The 20,549-nt window shown below is 43.9% G+C and overlaps 2 protein-coding genes across 10 annotated transcripts in view; one reads left to right on the top strand and one right to left on the bottom strand.

Moving 5' to 3' along the window:
• Window positions 1–6,493, top strand: part of LOC102387938 (phosphatidylinositol 3,4,5-trisphosphate 3-phosphatase TPTE2) — a 41,746-nt gene extending 35,253 nt beyond the window's left edge. For 3 of the 4 annotated variants that reach the window (XM_006025785.3, XM_025206638.1, XM_025206641.1), the window contains exons 16-19: window positions 4,148–4,245; window positions 4,671–4,766; window positions 5,630–5,700; window positions 6,251–6,493. In XM_006025785.3, the coding sequence (XP_006025847.1) occupies window positions 4,148–4,245; window positions 4,671–4,766; window positions 5,630–5,700; window positions 6,251–6,353 (368 nt within the window). In that variant the 3' untranslated portion in view covers window positions 6,354–6,493. The remainder of the gene's footprint in view (window positions 1–4,147; window positions 4,246–4,670; window positions 4,767–5,629; window positions 5,701–6,250) is intronic. The other variant, XM_025206639.1, reaches the window with a different exon arrangement.
• Window positions 6,494–8,014: 1,521 nt separating this feature from the next.
• SLC25A15 (solute carrier family 25 member 15) overlaps window positions 8,015–20,549 on the bottom strand; it is a 44,232-nt gene continuing 31,697 nt past the window's right edge. For all 6 annotated transcript variants that reach the window (XM_006025783.2, XM_025206634.1, XM_025206633.1 and 3 more), the window contains 4 exons: window positions 16,541–16,678; window positions 15,808–15,977; window positions 14,741–14,899; window positions 8,015–12,866 (listed from right to left, as the gene is read on the bottom strand). In XM_006025783.2, coding sequence (XP_006025845.1) covers window positions 12,742–12,866; window positions 14,741–14,899; window positions 15,808–15,977; window positions 16,541–16,678 — 592 coding nt within the window. In that variant the 3' untranslated portion in view covers window positions 8,015–12,741. The remainder of the gene's footprint in view (window positions 12,867–14,740; window positions 14,900–15,807; window positions 15,978–16,540; window positions 16,679–20,549) is intronic.

Raw genomic sequence — 20,549 nt, 5'->3', positions numbered from 1 at the left:
CTGCACACTACTCCAACGGCGGGCTGACTAGCGCCCGATAGAGGGGCAGTGTCCCCTCCTTGGCCCTATTTGTCATGCACCTGCTGATGCATGATAAAGTAGTTAGCTTTTCTGATGACTTCACCACACTGACTCGTGTTCATCTTGGAGTCCACTAGGACTCCAAGATCCCTTTCTGCTTCCATGCTACCAAGCAGGTCACTTCCTAGGCAGTAGGTGTGCTGGACACTTTTTTTCCTTCCTAGGTGCAGCATTTTGCATTTCTCCTTGTTGAATTGCATTCTTTTGTTTTCTGCCCATTTGTCCAACCTGTCCAGGTCTGCCTGTAGCTGTTCCCTGCCCTCCAGTGTGTTCACCTCTCCCCACAGCTTTGTATCATCCGCACACTTGGACAGAGTACACTTCAGTCCCTCGTCCAAGTCACTGATGAAGACATTGAAGAGTATCGGACCGAGGCCTGCAGGACCCCACTGCCCATGTCCCTCCAAATAGATACTGACCCATCCACCACCACTCTCTGGATTTGACCCTCTAGCCAGTTTGCCACCCACTGGATTGTGTTATCCAAGTCACAGCCTCTTAACTTGTTCACCAGTATGGGGTGGGATACCGTATTGAAGGCCTTCCTGAAGTCTAAGTCGCCAACTACTCCTGCGTCCAGGTGTTTTGTACCCTGGTCGTAAAAAGAGACTAGATTAGTCAGGCATGATCTACCTGCTACAAACCCATGCTGGTTTCCCCTCAGCATAACTTTTCCTGCTGGGCTCTCACACATATGAGCCTTAATCTTTTCAAAGACTTTGCCAAGGATGGAGGTGAGACTGACTGGCCTATAGTTGCTTGGATCTTCCTTCCTCCCCTTCTTGAAAATAGGGACCCACTGGCCCTATTCCAGTCCTCTGGGACCTGGCCTGTGTGCCACGAGTGTTCAAATGTCATTGCACAGCCCCTGGCAAGAATATCAGCCAGTGCCTTCAGCACCCTCGGATGGAGCTCATCCGGGCCTGCCAACTTTAAATGCATCCGGTTCTTCCAAGTGACTCTGCACCATCTCGGGGTCAATGCTTGGTAGTCTGGCGCCCTGCTGTTGTCTCCCTACAATCCCATTGTGAGACTTGTCTTGCCCCTCATTTAGGAACACTGAGGCAAAGAATTCATTGAGTTCAGCCTTGCCCCCCCCCGTCTGTCGTCATTTGCTTTTGACTGTTCAGGAGCAGTCCTATTCCACCGTGGGCCTTTCTTTTACTCCCTATATATCTCGAACAATTTTTTTTTAAATTTTAATTTTAATTTTTATTTCTTTATTTTTCTTTATTTTTTTTTTTTATCCTTTAACTTGGGATGCCATCTTCATCTCCATGGTAGCTTTGGCCTTTCTAACTGCCTCCTTACAACTGCGAGCTGAGGAGGTATACTCCTCTTCAGTAATCCCTCCCTGTTTCCACTGCTTATATGCTTCTAGCATTGGTGTATAGGCACTTGAGCCCTGTGACTGGCACCTTTGTTTGGCTGTCTGGCTCTGCAGAGAAAGGAAGTACCCATCAATCTTCTCCTCAGTTGCCCTGATCCCCCTCCGCCTGCTCACCTCTGTTCAGCCAAGGGCAAAGAAAGAAGTACACAGGCTGTGAAAACGGGGTAGCTACCAAGGGGGTGTATACCTCCCTGGCTCTCACTTGCAGGGAATCAGTTGAGAAGGCCAAATCAAGATTAGAACTTAGGCTGGTGACAAATTAAGTACAACAAAAAGTCCTTTGGGTATAGGGAGCAAAAAGAAGGTGCAGGGTAGCATAAGACCCCTACAGGACAAACTAGGGCAATTGGTGAAGGGTGGGGACAAAGCTGAGCTCTTCAGTGAGTTCTCTGCATCTGTATTCCTAGACACAGACCAAGACAAATCCCCCAATTGGACTGTAGGTGAACATAGGAGGGACACCAGCCCACCAACTGTTAATGCAGACTTAGTGAAGAGGGGGAGGTATGTATTCAAATCAGTGGGCCCAGACGAACTTCCACCAAGGGTGCCGAAGGAATTGGCCAGTGTCATAGCAGAGCTGCTGGCACAGCTGTTCAAGCACTCCTGCTGCTCTGGTCCGGTCCCAGAGGACTGGAAAAGGGCCAATGTAGTCCCTATTTTCAAGAAGAGGAGGGAGGAACCAGGAAACTATAGGCCAGGTCATCTTGCCTCTATTCTTGGGGAAAACTCTAGGAAAAAATCATTCAAGATCACATTTGTGGGAGCCCAGGAGAAATGCTGAAAAGAAATCGTAGCAGGTAGATTCTGCCTGACTAGCTTTTGCTTCTTTTTATGACCAGGTCACACAACGCTTAGACACAGGAATCAAGGTAGATGTCCTCTATCTAGACTTTAAGAAGGCCTTTATTTATGAGAAGAGAATGAGATACCATATTGAAGTGACAGGCTGCAATGTAGATGATTACATGGTCAGGTGGGTGGCAAAATGGCTTGAGGGTCACACCCAGAGTGGTGGTGGATGGGTTGATATTGATCTGGAAAGATGTGGGAAGTGGAGTCCTGAGAGGCTTGGTCCTTGGATTGGTGCTATTCACCGTCTTCATCAGTGACTTGAATAAGGGTGTGGAGAGCATCCTGTCCAGGCTTGCAGATAATACCAAATTATGGGGCAAGGTTAACACCCCAGAGGGTAGGGAATGGATCCAGGTGAATCTAGACAGGTTAGAAAAATGGGCAGAATGAAATGGGATGCAATTTAACAGAGATGAGTGCAAATCACTGCACCTGGGCAAAAAAAAAATCACTAACATGCTTACAGGCTGGGGGGAGGACCTCAGCAGCAGAAAGGGATCTTGGAGTCATAATTGACTCCAAGATGAACATGAGTTGTCAATGTGACAAAATGATCAACAAGGCTAACCACACTTCATGCATTAGCAGATACATAACGAACAGGTCCAGGGAGGTGCTGGTTCCTCCCTGTGTCACTAGTCAGGCCGCAGTTGGAGTACTGCATCCAGCGTGGGGTGCTGCACTTCAAGAGGGATGCAGAGAATCTTGAGGGGTCAGAGGCCTGCAGGCAAGGCCCTGTGAGCAGAGACTGAGGGACCTAGATCTCTTCAGCCTTCACAAGAGAAGGCTGAGAGGTGATCTTGTGGCTGCCTGTAAATTCATCAGGGGAGGGCAGCAAGGAATCAGAGATGCTTTATTTACTAAGGCATCCCCTGGAACAATGGCCACAAATTGACGGAGAGCAGATTTAGGTTGGACATTACAAAGAACTTCTTCATAGTAAGGGTTGCCAGGCTCTGGAATGGACTTCTGAGGGGAGGTGGTACTCTCCCCCACCTTGGGGGTCTTCAAGAGGAGACTGGACCAGTACCTAGCTGGAGTTGTCTGACCCCAGCTCTTTCCTGCCCAGGGCAGGGGGTCAGACTCGATGACCTACGGAGTTCTCTTCTGACCCTAACATCTATGAATCTGTCTTTAAACTTGAATGTACCCAGTTGCATGGCAGGGCTTGGCTTGGTTGACAGCTTCCCCCAGTCCTGGGACCACACTGGAATCTTCAGCCAGCTCCAATACAGTCCCAGGCTGGGACTAACAGTAAGCTGATTGTACTAAGATGCATGATGCTACATTTGTCATAGCAACACTACTGTAGTGTAGTGTCACTAATCACAACAGTGATGCTGCAGCTATATTGCTGTACCAATGCATTCCCTCATTATAGCATGTTACAGCCATGTAGCAGCTAATAATAGCCCATACTGTGCTGTGCATTGTTATTTTTGTGCCATCCTTAGTACTTCCAAAAGTACTAAATGATGGTACAGTAACAAAAGTATCCATAAGGACTCATGAAGATGCACCCTGTGGGTCCCAGTCCAGGTTCCCTTTGTACCAGGAAGAAGCTGACTGCCAGGTGCCTTGTGAACATGGAAATGCAGCCCAGGCAAGTAATGGCACATTTGGGATCAGATTCCAACTGTCGTTAAATGAACATGCATGCTCAAGACCTGCAGCACATCTTGGAACTACTAAGCAAGACATTTGATGGAGTAAATCCTATTTCTTTTCTGGCCTCCGGAAGTTCTGATTAACTCCTAAAAACAAATGTGTATGGAGAAGGACTACTAGGTATCTAAAATCTAGCATCGTTCTTCCTTCTAGGAGTTGGAAAAGGCAACGGAAGTGACCTCAAAGTTCAGATAATACTGAAGAAGCAAGTGGTATTCCAGTGTGCGTGCACCATTCAAGAAAACTGCAGGGTAACAACTTGGACCAAATGTGTTTTTACTAGATTGCATGTTTTATTTCCCACTCTGTTTGAAGTAAGAAACCAAATCTTTTTGGGGAGACATGAGGGATAAAACATCTACTGTAAGAGGCATTAGGATATCCAGGAAAAATTTTGCCCTTAAGGCTGGGTGTAGGGGAATAAATTTTCCCAATAAACTAATAGCCCACTAGGTGACCCCCCAACCCAGACTAATTTCCTAACCAGACTAGGAATGTCAAAACAATAATTCTCTCTCTCTCGCCCTTTTATTTGCCTTGTTCATCAGGCTGTCACTTCAGATAAGTGGGTATTGTTATGAGCAGTAACCTAGTTTGAATGTGCAACTGCTGCATTGTATGCACTTCTAGTGTTGGTAGTTGAAAACATGCCTTGATTACTTCTGTCTTGTTTCAGTTATTTTTTGATGCTGAAAGAGACTTTGTAGCAATTGGTTTGGAAGGCTGCCCTGTCATAAGTGGTGACGTAAAAATTCGATTTGAATCCCGTTCTGTAAGTAATACAGGGGTTGCTTTTAATCTTCTATAGCTGTCTGACCATTTAGAAATTTTAGATGTGCACATTCTAGCAAATAATGCAGGATACTGAAAAGCCACCAGTGAAAAGAGCAGAGCTGGGGTTGCTTTTGTGCAACTGCAGAAACTACTTCTGAATCAAAACCAGAGTACGTTACTACTTTTTTTTTCTCTGAAGGTGGATTGTTCAATAACATACCCAAGTAATGGAGTACACATACTTAAGACTACAAAGTTTCTTTGTCTCCACTTTCTTGACTACTAGAAATGCTGCAAGTAACTCTTGGATTGCATCATAGCCCTTGGTCAATGAAACAGGAGCTATGTTGAATGGGGCACTTAATATGATCTGAATAAAATGCATGCTAAGCACTACTATGCCATGTTAAATTGGGATATGTTCTGAGTAGTTGCACAGTATGCAGGCTGGGAAAACCCTAGTAAGCACTGCTTTGTTGGTAGCTCCAGAAAGCTAGGTCTGTGCCAGGGGTAGGGGGAGGCATAGGGAGCTGAGGACTGAAGAGGGTGCTGTCCCTGCTGCCAGATCTTGTCAGTGGTCAGAGGCAGCTTGAGGCTTGAGTGTGGTCCCAGTGCTGGGACTGACAGTCTGGTGATTTACTGACTTCTTTTAGTCCTTTCCCAAAAATTACTTCAGATACAACCCTTCTAGTGAACTGCTGTGATAGGGACTGCTGCTCACTGAACATAACTTTCTGGGTGGAGTGGTCCTAAACCATGCTACCCCATGCTTTGAAGAAGTGGAAACTGTCCAGGTAATAACTTTTTAAGACTAAAACTCTGCAAGAAAATATATCCTAAATCTAATCTTGTTTCTTCCAGGATCTTCCAAAAGGCTATGATGACTGCCCATTCTTCTTCTGGTTTAACACTTCCTTTATAGAAAATAACAGGTACAACAAAGCTATGGTGGTGAAGTGCAAGCTATTGTCTGTTGGTGCACGAGGGACCATTTTGCAAAGGCAGATGCAGCACAGAAGTATTTCAATAATGGTGCTGCCTCATGCTTATAGTGGGGGAACAGTGTTTTTTGCTGCTGCCTCCTTCACTGCTGCAGCTATTTAGCAGTAGAAAATTGGTATAGTCCTGTCAGGACTCTGGTCTAGATAAGTAGAACATGCCTCTTGCCTGTGAGACTGCTCTCATCCTGGTGTTCTGCATGGATTTTTATAATCTTGTCTGTGCTGTTACAAAGTACAAATAGTGATGCTTGCAGTACCATGTCTGAACATCCCTGCTTCACTAGTCCTGGGGAGGGAGGGAGTGGGGTTTTTTGTTTTTGTTGCTTAAAGCTGTTACAGTTAAGGGCTGGATTTTAAATACCACTTTGAGTGTTCTTGCAGAAACAGGGCTGATAACTTTTTTTTTCAGCCTGTTTTTTGAATGCAATATGGATGAGAGAAGATCACTGAAGAGTTCACCCTCTTAAATTCTGTCTTCCAGGCTTTACCTTCCTAGAAATGAGTTGGATAACCCTCACAAGGCCAAAGTGTGGAAGATCTACAGAGAGGAGTTTGCTGTGGAGTTGAACTTTGTTGAACCATAGTGGGAAGATGTTGGCATTTGCTTAAGTTCTTTGTTTCCTTTAATCATGTTTAGTCTCTTCCAATAAGGTGGTATCTTCTGAGACTATCTTGGTACACTTTGTATATTGACACATCTCAAATAAACCTTGAAACAAGAAAACTTCTTTGTATAGATCTTATACAGCTGCTTGCTTTTCACAGTCCCTACAGTTTTTTGGGTTCTCTTTTTCAATATTTAAACACCACTTCGTATGGATCCATATTTATCCTGTGTCCAGTGGATCTCCCTTTTTTAAAACCTTGCTTGGAGAAAAGGAGAGAACCCAACCTGCATATATGTTGGCCCCATGTCTTACGAATAGGTAGGAACTTGTCTTTTCCTAATCTGTTTTACAATCGTGTGCATGTATCATCTGATATTTTAAGGAATCATTTTAAATAGGTAAGAACTTACAAATGCATGCATCTGGAGACTCCTTTTTCCATTCTTTATACCCTGCTTGCATTGAGCACATCTCTCACTGCTGTGTCAGACCTTGGTTAATAAGCATGTTTTAGTTCTTTCCTTCCACCACCACTTGACAGGGGCTGAGCTGAGGAATGCTTTTTTACTTAACTTCTGGCTCTTAGCTGTGTTTGCTGTTCAAAAATGCCTGTGACCACCAGTGGATACATGTGCATGTTTGTTAATTGAAAGGCTGAAGCTGAGGCTGGCAGGCTGGAACTAGATCCAGTACTAGTTCAACACATTGCTCTACAATGTAGATATGTCCAAAGCAGTTAAGGTATGGCAGCAAGAATTAACCCAGTCTTGCACTTGTCCACACTGTGCATTCAGCAGTGAAGACTGGCAGGAAGATACTGAATATGAAACTGCAAAGGCTAACTAATCTGTCTGTAGCCTGTCCTGACTTCTATCAAGAAGCAGTCTCACTTTGTTTTTTTTGTTTTCCCCTTGTCCTGCCTGGGCATTCATGCAGTCTCCGAGTTGTCAAACCTTTCATCTGATTTAAGTCGTCATGCAATCTGGCCATGATGGTATATGGTACATAATAGTACTGCAGCACTAGACTGTGGCACCAATTCTGATCCTCTTGCAGTGCTACTGGCACTTGGTACTGTCTCCCTAGGCAGCGGCTGGTGTAGTTCTGGGGGGCAGAACTGGGCAAACTTAACATGGGCTACCCATGCCTGAGTACTAGAGGGAAAGAAGGTAGAAAATTCAGTAAAGAAAAAGTGGGGGAGGGAAAGATTCACAGATTATAAGGCAGGAAGGGACCTCAAAGATCATCAGGTCCAGCTCCCTGCACCAAGCAGGAAAGATAACTGGGGGTCAGATGTCCCTATCAAGGTGACTATCTAGTCTCCTCCTTGAGGATTTCCAGCGTAGGTGATTGTACCACCTCTGGAGGGAGCTTATTCCACAGTCTGAACACCCTGACTGAAGTCTTTCCTAATGTTGAACCTGAATAGGTCTTCTGTGGCCGTTTATTCCTAACTTCCCCCTCAGGTGCCCTGGTGAACAATTGCTCACTGAGCCCTTGATGTATTCCCCAACTGTAGTGGTAAGCTGCTACCAAGTCCCCTCTCACTCTCTTCTTCTCTTTAGGCTGAAGAGTCCCAGATCCCTCAGCCTTTTCCTTGTATGGCTTGCCATGTAAGACTCTCTTGTTTTTGTATGGGTGGCTCTCCTTTGGACTCTCTCAAGCTTGTCCATGTCCTCATTGAAGTGCAGTGCCCAGAACTGGATGCAGTACTCCAGCTGCACTCTCACCAATGAGTCAAGCGGAATAATCTCCTCCTTGGCTTTGCTGGAGATGCATCGATTTGATGCATGCCAGAGTATTTGCCCTACTGGCTCATTCATACTGCAGTCTATTACCCCCCAGGTCCTTTTCATTCATGGTGCTAGTCAGTTTTGGGGGGGAGGGCAGGAAGATGGGATGTGACTTAAGAGGTAGAGTATAAATGAGAGAATCTGAGGTAGGAAGCTTAGTCTCTTTAAATTGGCCTCCCTTTTTAAGTACGGAAGTGGAGGTGGTCTCAATTTAGAAGACCTTTATTCTTACAAGGGGTAACTCTAGTGTAAACTCTTAATTTTACAAGGCATTCATCACTTGTCAACAAGACTGCCAGAAAAGTGGTCCTCAGAACCAGAGTAGGTAAGAACTTTAATTTTGTTTTTCTGCTGATCCTAGCTCCCATAGGAGCAAGAGTTATACATAACCTCTCCCATGTTCTGTTTTCTTCCCAGATCTTAAAGCAATGAACTTCTGCCCTGTAACTTTTTTCCAGTTCAAAAAGTATGTATGTAAACTTGTGCAAGCTATTGTCTTGGATCTCTTTATACACTATACAGCTACCCAGTGGACAAGATGCTTGTAAGACTTCCATCCCCTCAAAACAAACAAACAAACAAAACAAAAAACTCCCCCAAAGAAGCCGTGTAGAGTACACCCAAAATCTATAAACTGCTGCCTCTAACTTGTACTAGAGTCAAAAGTCAAAGGCATAGTATAGAAAGTGGTTGTGTGTAGCTTTTAAATGTGTTTTAATTTAATGTTTACCATACTGCTCTCTACTCTGAAAGGAAAGCTTCCCTATTACAGGAGTCCATATTTTACAACTTGAAGTGTAATAGCCACTAAAAGGAACCTCTTGTCAGTAGTAAAGGGAATCAACTGCCTTGCTAAAATTTGGGTTCTTGGGTCAGTTAAACTAATTGCACAATCTTAAATTGCAAGCATTTTTAATGCATGTTTGTCTGGGTTTTTTTTAATCTCTTCAACTTTTTTTTAACTCTTAAAAGAGCCTGGCTACTCCATGAATTATACCTCCTTGACATAATAGGAAAATAGTAAGTCTCCTACTATAGTTGTTGTATACTTGGTCACTTAATTCTTAAGCTTTAAGCTTTTTTGGGTGACCTGTGTTCAGAGATTCTACTGACTTCATAAAACACTTGTCTAGAAAAATTCAAATGAGCTTTCAGTAGCACTTCCAGGCTTTCCCACTTAAATACCCATGGACTGGAGCACAGGTATAACTTTTAAGAAGCTACAGTTTTTGTTTGGCTGACTTTTTTTTTTTTTTTTTTTTTATCTTTTTAGGGGGTTAGTTTTTTTGTGGGTTTTTTCCCCAGCTTTCTTTTTTCCTTATAACGAGTCTACTTGTCTTTTACTTTTTGTCCCTCCTTTAAAAATTGATCTCTCTCTTTAAGTTATTGGAATAATTCTTACCTACTCTTCCAGTAGCTATACTTCTAAATGAAAATCTAACAATTTATCCCATTTATGCAGCAGAACTTCAATTTTTTTAATTCCTAAACAGGTGTCACTTGCCATTTACCACCTTCATCTCTCCTCCTCCTCCTCCTCCCCCACCCCCCCCCCTCTCCCCTGCAAAGTACCAAAATTACATTCTTTGAGACTCTTGTACAGTATCTGCAACAGGTTTTGGTGCACTTTATTTCTTTCACAAGCTGAAACATCTTTGCATGGGGACTCCCTCCCCCTTGCCCTGGAAGTACTCCTTTTGAAAGGAGGGAGTTTGAAACGGGGGGAGAGAAAAACATCTTGTACTAAACAACTGATCACCTACTGTAACTTTATTTTGACTTATTTAAAAAAAAAAAGTCTCTCCTGACTCCACTTACATAGTGTATCTAGAGGCGATTGCATTATAGCTCAAAATAGTCTTACTCTGGTACATTCCAAGCTTGCAGGCAAGGGCCCTAAATACAAGTTGAGGTGGGCTGAACAAGTATGGGGCACCAGCAAAAGCTCTGCCAGTCATTGGCTGCTTGTCTCTAGTGCCTGTTAGCTTGGGGCTGGCATGGGTCAGGTTGGTGAGGGGGGCAGGTGCTTGGCAACCAGAACTATACCTCCTGGGTGGAGGTGCCAGCTTGCAGAGGGGTAGCAAGGGCCAGGGCTTGCAGATGAGCCCTGCAAACTGGATGGAATTTCTTGGCAGGCCAGATGTGGCCAGTAGGCCACACTTTGCCCACCCCTGGAATAGGAGGTTGTTCAAGCCTACAGGAGCTGGGTCACCTTCCTGTGCCTGCAGAGATCTTTAAAAAACAAACCTGACCTAAAGCGTAAGTTGCAAAGCAAACCAAAACTAACTCAAATTTAAGGTTGTTTTATTCCTACCAGGAATCCTGTCTTATTGAATCCTTCTGCTGTCCTCTAAAGACTAGCTAAAGCCAGAACTAGCATTAACAAAGAATCCTTTAGATTATAGGAACACTAAACTAGAGGCGGTGGCAGCTGCTGCTACTACTTGTTCTCTTTTTAATATTTTTCTCACTTGTGGGTTATGTAGCCAGACTGCATACAGTGCCAGATATTTGAGCTTATAGGAAATTAATTCTTTACAGAAGAGATAGATAAGAAGCAGCAATCTGATCTTCCTGTAGCTACTTGGTCTATGGAAATTTAAGACACTAGCATACTCTGTTTTTAAAAAAACAAACAAAACAAAAAACCTCCAAAAACCCCTCTAGTACCAATTCTTTTTTAGGTTTACATACTGCTGAGAGAAGTACTGCAAGGAAGCTAATGACCTTCAGCTGGAAAGTACCAGCAAAATACTACTACTACATGTTTTCATTAAATATTTGCTAAAGATGGCTTTGTACCTATAGCTCCAAGTGATCAAATACATAACTATTTTGCTTTAGTTCCTGTTGCCAAAGACTAGATTCACATAACTGGTAGGTCTCTTCTATCTAGTATTGCATAGGCCAGAACCCTGAGGCTGTGAAGACATGCTGGTCTATACCTGAAGCAGGGTGTCTTGTGCCCAAAAGCTTGTAAAGAACAATTTTTCCAAGTATTTGGTTGGTGTAATAAAAGATATACAAACAAATACTTAGGTAACTGGGATAAGTCCTTTAGACTAACACAGCTGTAACCCACACCTTTGGGAGGTTTTTAAACTGAGTCTTCCACACAAAGGGTAAATTGTTTTGCTATGGTACAATACAGGGGGTTGGAATAAGTTGCCTTCGTGTAGTCTAAGGCTGCTGCTCTACCTAGCACGTGCACTATTTGCATGGTCAGGAAGTTGGAGAAAAGAATGACTTCAAGGGGTAGTAGTGAAATGAGAAGTTGGTTTGAATGCCTACTCTGACCTGGGGAGAAGTTGAAGCCATGGTCTCCCATTCCCAATCACTGTACTCTCATAGTTGAAGTGACTTATTCTAGCCTACTGAAGCCAATTATTCCATCCAAAAAGCATAAATGTAATTTGACTGCTGGCAACTTCTTTCCCAGCCTCTTATAACAGTATTGTGACTGTCGTATGCTTAGGGGAAGACTATCCCAAGCCTCAAGCAAAGCATTAGTCTCCTCTAACCTTGCAGGATGATTTAATCCCAGAAGTGTCAAACAAACAGGCCAGGAAGTCCTGCCATCCAGCACCCAGTACTGCCCCACACAGCATGCAGCCTTCCTCACTCTCCATACTTGATCAGTCACTGTTCCAGCTGGTCTGGGTCATATGCTGCTTAGGCATATAGTCCAGTCCAGCTGGAATAGCTGCTGTGCAGTTGCCACCCCAGCTGGACTATGCCACATGACACCTGTTCCAAGACTCATGCTGTTCACAGCACTTGCAGGCAGTGGGTCTGGGGCTGCAGAGGCAGCAAGTGCAGTGTAGGTCCCAGATCAGCTGGAACATCTGCTGAATCAGATATGCTGGGGAAGAGAATGGGGGATCCATAAGCTAGAACCAGCCCATGGATCACCCCCACACTACCTACCTGGCCTGTGGAGCCAGATGAGTTTGACACCTCTGACCTAATCTAGTAAATTAATTGTAGTGTCTGACCCAGCTAGTAATTTGCTTTACTCTTTAACAAGAAGCTCATAGTTTCAGGCTGAAATAAATGTAACCCAACCTGGTGCCAAGCTAAAATATTTGTTCACACATTTTCTCAAAATTACAGGGCATTGGTAAACACTGCATTATCAATACTGGAAAAAAGGAAATCCTGACCAACTTTCTGCTCTACCACTAGAGAATTAGATTTAAAAGTGGGAACAGTAGGTTCAACTGGAAACACAACTGTAGCATCTTATGCTGAGTACAAAGGCCACTAAGGGCAGTATGCTTCTTAAAGTCTCTTGAGCAGCATTAATTGGTGGAACAAGTGTGCAAATATCTCCAGCTTTCAAACTTCTCCTCTACCCAGCCAGTCCTGTGGATTGACTTAAAAAAAAAAAAAAAAAAAGTGTACCTACTGTCTAGGAAAATCAATTTACTTTTCTTTTTTTAAGTTTAAAATCTTCAATAAAAAGCAGGTTTCTTAAAAACAAGGTCACCCAATTTGTTGTGTGCACAGTCAAGCCCTAAGGTGACCTATAGTTCTAGCTCCACTTTCTTCAAGAGATCTGCTGGAAGGCTTCAGTAGGCATCAATCTGTTTCATCATTATCTTCCGGCTGTACTCGTAGGTAAGGAATAATGCGCCATTGGCTGGGAATGCACGAAGCAGAGTAGGCTTTAGTCCAGAATACAAAGCAAGTACTCCTGGGAAACAAAAGTATGAACCAATTAATGATCTGGATGTTCAACTTTTAAAAGTACTGATTCAGAATATCTTGCACAACCTTACCTCCCACAGGGAAGAGCAACCTCACTTACTGGTCCCATTTAGAGTGAACAGGAGGCAAACTGAACCAGCTGACAATATTTCTGAGGCCAAAAGTTTAAGGGTAGAAACAGACATTGCCCAACACCTCATTTGTGCCACCATAACAATTGTGAGCAAACAGATGTTGCTACTGTTTGTAGTGTGACAAAAGGAACAAAACCAGTGGCATGACAAAAGGCATTAAATAGACTCTGCTGTTTTATTACAGCAGATGTATATTAGTTCTATGGTGGAAGAGTACAGGTAGCCCGAGCTGCTTGTACTCTCACTCCATCCTGGGTTGGTGTTCTGGGGGCTTGAGGCCCCTCAAGACCATGAAGCACTTGCTCATTTTTCCTGCTTAGAGAGAGGCTCTCCAGGAAAATCAAGGTACCTCTCCATAAACAGGGAAGTTGAGGTTCCCTTCTCAGCCAGACCCATCTTCCCCTCCACCCCCAATCACATGAGCAAAATCTGGTTGGGCAGGAAGAGGGGAGATGACAGCATCCCTTGTCCAATACCATCAAGGATGGGACAAGGGGCAACATGCATTTTGCTGGAGCACCCAGTGGGGGGGGGGTGGAATAGTTGCAGTAGGCATTTTGCTGGAGCACCCAGTGGGGGGGGGGGGGAATAGTTGCAGAAAAGAGAGTGCAATGGGCCCTCTCCACACCTTTGATTGGCCAAGGGGACCTAGGAGTCCTGTCCCTCCCCAGAGATTGACACAATCATCTGTTAATCTATGGGGAGGGGTGAGACTTCTGGGGCCACTCAGCCAGAGGTATGCAAAAATGGCAGCTGGTGCTTGGACTGCAAAAATCAAGGGGCAGCCACTGAGAATTAGGTAGATCCCTAGCTATAAATGGGATTTTCACAGGGGAGGTGAGAACGTTAGTGTTAATAGCCAAGGTAGTTACTGGATGCTAGATGTGTTAGCAGTCGGGGAAGGAGCTCCTTTCTGCCCACATTAGGCTTCTTGGATTTGTCAAATCTCTTCCTAAATGACAACTTCAGCAACTGATCAATAAGGCAATTTAACAGTCTACTCCTTTCTTAGGAGCTTGAGTCTTATTTTAAAAGATTAAAAAGGGTCTTATTTAAAGCTTCATCCCAAGTATCACCTGTTTCTAAATTAAAACATTACCAGTTATAGTTATAAGACAGTAAAATGTGTTAAATTCTCTCACTATTTTAAAAATGGATGGACTAAAGAGACTGCCTTCAAAAGAGGCAAGACTAGGAAGCAGAAGAAACCAAAATTTAGATTCTCCTTTACTAGAGATCTCTCCTTTACTAGCACCACTTTTGCCCAATGTTCTCCCTTCACTGTCTTTACAGAGATGGGCAAGTCCTTGCATTTCCCAGGACCGGGCAGTCCAAGGGAAAGGCAGAGCTTAAATCCCCCCTATAAAATGTATCTGCTGCAGTGCAATAGAACCTGGATACTCTACAGGATCAAGTTATACCCCACATTTTAAGAGGATGAAGGAAATACAGAGCTTCAGTAAAGAGCTGTGGCATTTTTGCCTTTGGCAGTGGCTTTTATTTCAAAGGGTGCTACTTCTTTGATCAGCTGTGCCAGAGTTGATGAGCTGTGCCTTTTGAAATAAAGGAGCTGAGCTACTTGTTCTTAGTTTAGCAATCCACTGAACTGAGCAAGTTGCAAACCACCCAGATAACCCAGATTACTCCTGTATCTATTGTACTCCACTGAAAGTGGTTTTGACCCATAATTCTGCAGATTCAGTTATACCTATATACACACGCTTACCTTCATTTCTCAAAACATTTGAAAACGTTCCCATGAAACCCGCCTGTTTTCCAGCCATGGAAAGAACCTGAATTCTAGATTTGACACAGTCTATAGGGTACACAGCAATCCATAAGCAGATGCCTCCGAAGCCACCGCTTATCATTAAAGGAATAGGACCTTTAAAAAAAAAGGGAAGCAAGCTTGTTTGCAGGTATGTAAACAGCAGGAATGCATAGAATGTTGTGCATCACAAAAAAGTAGCTTCTTGCTGATAGTTTTGATCTGTATTTTAGATATAAAGAATTAACTATTGAGAGTTGCTGGAAATTTTAGAATTACACATCTGCACATTTGGAGATGTACTTATTTCATGAACTATTTAGCTAGAAATCTGGCATTAAAGGTGCATATGCATGCTTTCCTAACACTATTTCTAAATTTAATTCCTTAATTCTAAGTGAAGCCGCCAAAAGCCTCAACCTAGAATACAGAAGTCTGGTTCTGCCAATAGATATTTCTGTCTGTATATACAGAGATATACAGGTACACAGAAAATGTCAATTCTGTCAATGGTATATCCAAGACAAAAAATACAAGCCAAATCAGAGCCAATATAGCTAACACGGCTATAAACATTCAAGCCAGCAGTTCCAATTCAAAGTATAATGGCAAAGACACGTGTATGGAGCAAGATTCCATTGTTAGGTGATCGCTCTTTACAGCGCAAGTACAAATTTGCTTCTGGGATTATATTTTATTAAAAAAAAAAAAAAAAAGTTATGCACAGCAGAGACCAGAAGTCAGGTGATTAAAACTCAAGCTCTGCATCATGGCAAAGCAAACTACTGTTGCTAAATCCTTAGCAGGGGACAAGAAAATGAAGTTCTGACATTTTCTTGTATATGTGCATTAACTTTCAACCTTAATAATGTTCTCATAACATAGCTTATTTATATATTACTTGAACATCCAGATGTGCATTAAAATACCTCAGAAGAGAATTTTATATTAAAAATATAAATCGTAATATGCCAAAGCCATTGGAGAATGACAACTTTTTCACCAACCTGTGAGCTGGAACATACCTAGTTCATTTTTTGATCTCCCCGATGCAAAAAATGTCCGACTCAGCTCATATCCTCCAAAGAAGACAAAATAGCCTGGGAGTTCCCGAAGTAAAGTGCTAGACAGACCACGGTAAAACCCAAGGGGACCATCCTTTTGAAGAACACCTTTCACTACAGACCAAACTGTACTAATAGAGAGATTGGGGAAAAAAAAAAAAAAGTGATACTTAGCATTTTAACAGGTAGAATGCTAAAGACTGTTTGTAAGTACCTTCAATAGTACTTCTGTTTTACTATATCCTTTATTGGACCAACTGTGTAGTTGTCCTAAAAGGTTGTGCAATAGCTCTCCCCGCTATATAGTTGGCTCAATAAAAACAAACAAACAAAACAAAACAAAAAAACAACACACCATGCAAAAATTTCCTCAACATTTCTGGGACCACCATGGTTACAGTAACACTCCATCCTTACTACTTTTTATGTAAGGGAATAAAACCAACACAACTAAACAGGCTACATGTGTTGTGTTGCTGGCTCAGGTCAGTCACACAAGTTTACCATTCACCTTGAAGGGGAGCAGGGCCAGACCCTTGGTAATGAAGTTATGAGTCTGCAGGACTACACTTCTCTAGAAAGTAAAGTAATCTACCTTTGTGCAGTCAGCAGCCAGTACTAGCCAACATGCTTGTTAAAATTGGGGATGGAATGTCAAAAGTAGATGTATGATGGCAACAGATTACACACTTACTTGTGTCCTTGTGTTATCTTCCCAGATAGCTGCAATTCATGCATGGTCTGCAGTCGACACTTCACTAGTTCTGTGGGACAAAGAACCAAAGTGGCGAATGCAGAAGCAAAAGAGCCAGCAGCTGCATTCTGGAGATCACTGAAAAGACAAATTACAGAAGGCATTTGAGGATTCATCCTCCTTTACCATACAGCCTAAGCACCAGTTTTCTGAAAGCTTTAATAATGCAAAACAGAAGGACAAAAAAAAAAAAAAAAAAAAAAAAAATCATTTATGGCAAAGGTACAAAGGTACAGCCCCCGGGGCCAGATCTGGCATGTGGAGCCCCACTACCTGGCCCCCAGTGCTGCTCTGGGCCTGGGGTTGATCCATACATCGCACAGTGTGTGCTGGACTGGCTCCACCTGGGAGTTTTCAGGGGACATACGCTGAACATGGTATCCGCACCAGCTAGTTCAGAACATGCAGGGCACCTGCCCCAGCTGCTCTGAGACAATGTAACACATGCAACAGTCCAGCAGCTCTGGGGCAGGCACCACATGCAATGTGGGTCCTGGACCAGCCAGAGTGGGTGCTGTGTGGCACATGTCTCAAGCCAGACCCATGAAGCGAGTTTCATGTGCACTGAATCTGGCCCACAGGGTTGGGCACATGCCATTCATCTGCCCTTTGGGCTGGCCCCACACCACCCATTGGGCCAGATGAGACTGACAGCCCTGATATGGTGTTACAGCGTGATGGCAAATAAGTTTAGTTGTTCTTGGATGGCTCCAGATTGCAGGAGTTTGGACCTTTACTCTGGAGTCATGCTGCCCCCAGCTGACCCACCTGTAAATGGGTATATCTGGTCTTTTGAGAAGCAAAAAAAAAAAAGGGTGGGGGGGGGGGAAAAAAAACAGATGACAGGTGTCAAAAGGCAGCCAGATATGATGCTAACTACATCATTCAATGCTCCCTTCTATACCACTGGCTTTTGAAGCTTTGTGCCTTAACCATAATACCCTGAAGGGCAAAAAAGGCTAGAATTAAAATAGGGAAATAATTAATTAAAAACCCAGCTTTCTCCATCTCCATGTAACTTCAGACAGGTAAAGAAACAGGCCCTTATCATTAAACAAATCACAACCTATATAAAGTGAATAAAGCAGAACTTAAATACTGTATAGTTTCATTAACTAATAACATCACAAGGCCAAGCCTTTATCCAACCAGTCACAGTTCTTTAGCAACTAGGTAAAGACATTAGTATGAGGAACCTGGGGAGGAGGGAGACTGGGATAAGGAACTGAGGTGACAGACTGCATGAGTCCAGGGCAGGGGAGGTCAAGAACCCAAGAGAGAGAGAGAGAGAGAGAGTTTTAGTGGAATCCAAGGAGAGGCTGGTACAAGATGGACAACTGGACTGGGAACATATTGGGATGGATGTGATAGAATGGGTTAGGTCTGGGGGTGGAGAAGCAGGCAGAAGAGTCACCCACTAGAGCATACTCCCGTCCATAGCCCAGGGTATACAAAGGCTCAAAAGACCATGGCCAATAAGTCTCATTCCCCATCTGCATGCATCAGCCCGAGAGGTCACAACCTACTACTGTCAGCTATGCAGGTTAAGGTGGCAAGTCTACATAGCAGATCCCCTGCTGATGAACCAAGTGGATACCAGCCAGCCAGAGTTACTCTGTGGTGTTTTTCTGCTGCTTGTTTTTTTCCCCTCCAAAACTGCATACATACACACGCACAGTTAGTACAGGGGTCCTACACCTTCCCCTAACCCCACATGCTGGGATTGGGACTGGTCCTATCCTATGTGCCCGATTATAGCTCATAAAGCCACAACCCCTTGAGCTCTCCACAGACTGAATGACACGGTGCTTAGGGTTGAGCACCCGCAGCCCCCCCCCCCCCCCCCCCCCCCAAATGTTAAAAGAACACTGGTTTGGTTGCAAAGTCAAGCAACCCAGAGTTAGTTGCCAGGGCAACTTGAATTCATCTCCCTAGTACCTCTACATTACAATGCAGCCTATTTACATCCTTACACTCCTCCCCTTTCCCATCATACGGCTGCTGCCTCATCAAGTGCACAGAATGGATCTGCTCTGGGGGTGCGAATTGGGAAGATCTACTGTAGGGGTGACCCTGGTCTCTTCTGTTGAGGAAGCTGGAATGTATGTAGTGAATGAGGCAGGTGACTGTGGGATGAGAGAGGGTAGCCTTGTGGCAATAGTACCTGAAATAGAATCCAGCTCCCTAAGGTACTATCTCCACTACTACTGAGTTCTTGTATGATGCTAGTCAAGGCTCTTAAACCACGCTTCTTATATCCTAGATGCTTGACCCAATACCCCATTGTCTGCTTTACAGAAGCACTGAATACTCCAGCTACAAACTGGAGTCAGCAGGAGCAGTACTCTGAATGTGTGAAGTGCTGAAGAACGTAGGACCAGAAAGAGCCTCCTCAGCCATTGTGTCCTGGCCTCAGCATTTGCAGCCAGTCATTTAGCCAAGGAATCCCCAAAAATCACAACAAACCCTTGTACACCAATCATTAAGAATACTCTATAAACATGCTACAGCTGAAAGCAGGGGTGTAACATTAAGTCCTAAAACTAAACAAGTCCCAGGCATCTCATAAAATCGGACACCCAAAGGTTAGTGAATACTTTTGACCTGAATAAATATGTGCCCTAGCTCTCTCCCTCCCCGACCCCCCTTCCAATCCTCCCCTGGAAAAACAAGATTAAGATGTTCCACACCTCCTATGAGCACGTGAAGATAAATTGGTGTTTGTGACTGTCTCGGACGGCCAAAGCCGACTCGAGGTGATTTAATAATTACTCGTTCGTTGGGCGGGCTGGTGAATAGAGAGGCAGACAAGGCTTAATTGGTTGCAAAACTTTACTTACGCCGCTTGTAGCTGCGATGTTGACGGTCTGGTCGTATGAACAACTATGTCAGTTGTTCCAGCTGGCAAGGCTCAGGCTAGCTCATCCGTCCACAAATCGAGCCGGCGGGACAAGGGTACATCAGGGATTGCGCTCGGCGACGGGGAGAAGAATCAATAGGTGATCAGTCTATCGATCAGCTCAGCCGCAAGTTAGATCTCTTTTGAGGCACTCTGCAGCGTGCTCAAAGTTCTCCGACTTGGGCGGAAGTCGCATGAAATTTTAAACGGCCAGCAAGCCAATTCCCAGCCGCCACGTAGGAATAATTTAGAACTAGCCAATAGCGGGACACAAATTTGCATTCGAATGGCGGGAACTCTTGCACTGGGGTTTTCTGCTGCAACAGAAAACCTTTTACTTTGCAAGAGGCTCTCATGGGGCGGGAAAATTCCATCGTGCCAAGGCACCAAAATCACTGGGTTGTGACATGGCCCCTTGCCGATGGCACAACTGGAGTTTTAGACACACGAGCACATCATACGGCATCTTTGTTTCAGGATTTACTAACCTGGCAAAGCTTTAACAACCTCATATTATATGTTGTTATACAACCTGTATACACACACACACACACACAATTTGATAGACCGGTCTTCTTTAACAAACTATAAAATATAATAACTTGAACATATAACAACAACCATTGATCATCGTCTGATTGGAGAACATCTGCTTGGGACTCCCCTCGTTTACTAGTCAGTCCGTCTTCTCCTATAACAGACAATGTTAATTAAAATACTTAGCAAAAATGAGAGAGAACAATATCATAGCAAGTCCTGAGCGGATGGACATTCGCTGTCTCGGTGTCTCCTTCACAACCATCACTCTATGGATTCGAAGGAACTGTAGTTTAGTGTGCGACGGATCTCACAATCAAGCGGCAATAGACCATTGCCCCGTAGGTGAACGTCGGAACGGCGAGTCATCCAGTTGTGATGAACGATAATAGGAGGACGATCAGGCTTTTCTTCTAATTGGACAGAATAGGTATTAGGATATTGTCCCGACTGTTGAACGGTTCCTTTATGAACTTGTGGATGAGACTGATGGGGGTGCGGTATTGAGATCCA

This window comes from Alligator sinensis, unplaced genomic scaffold (genome assembly GCF_000455745.1).
Source record: "Alligator sinensis unplaced genomic scaffold, ASM45574v1 scaffold1031_1, whole genome shotgun sequence".
Classification (NCBI taxonomy): domain Eukaryota; kingdom Metazoa; phylum Chordata; order Crocodylia; family Alligatoridae; genus Alligator; species Alligator sinensis.
This window is presented reverse-complemented; position numbering and strand designations above follow the sequence as displayed.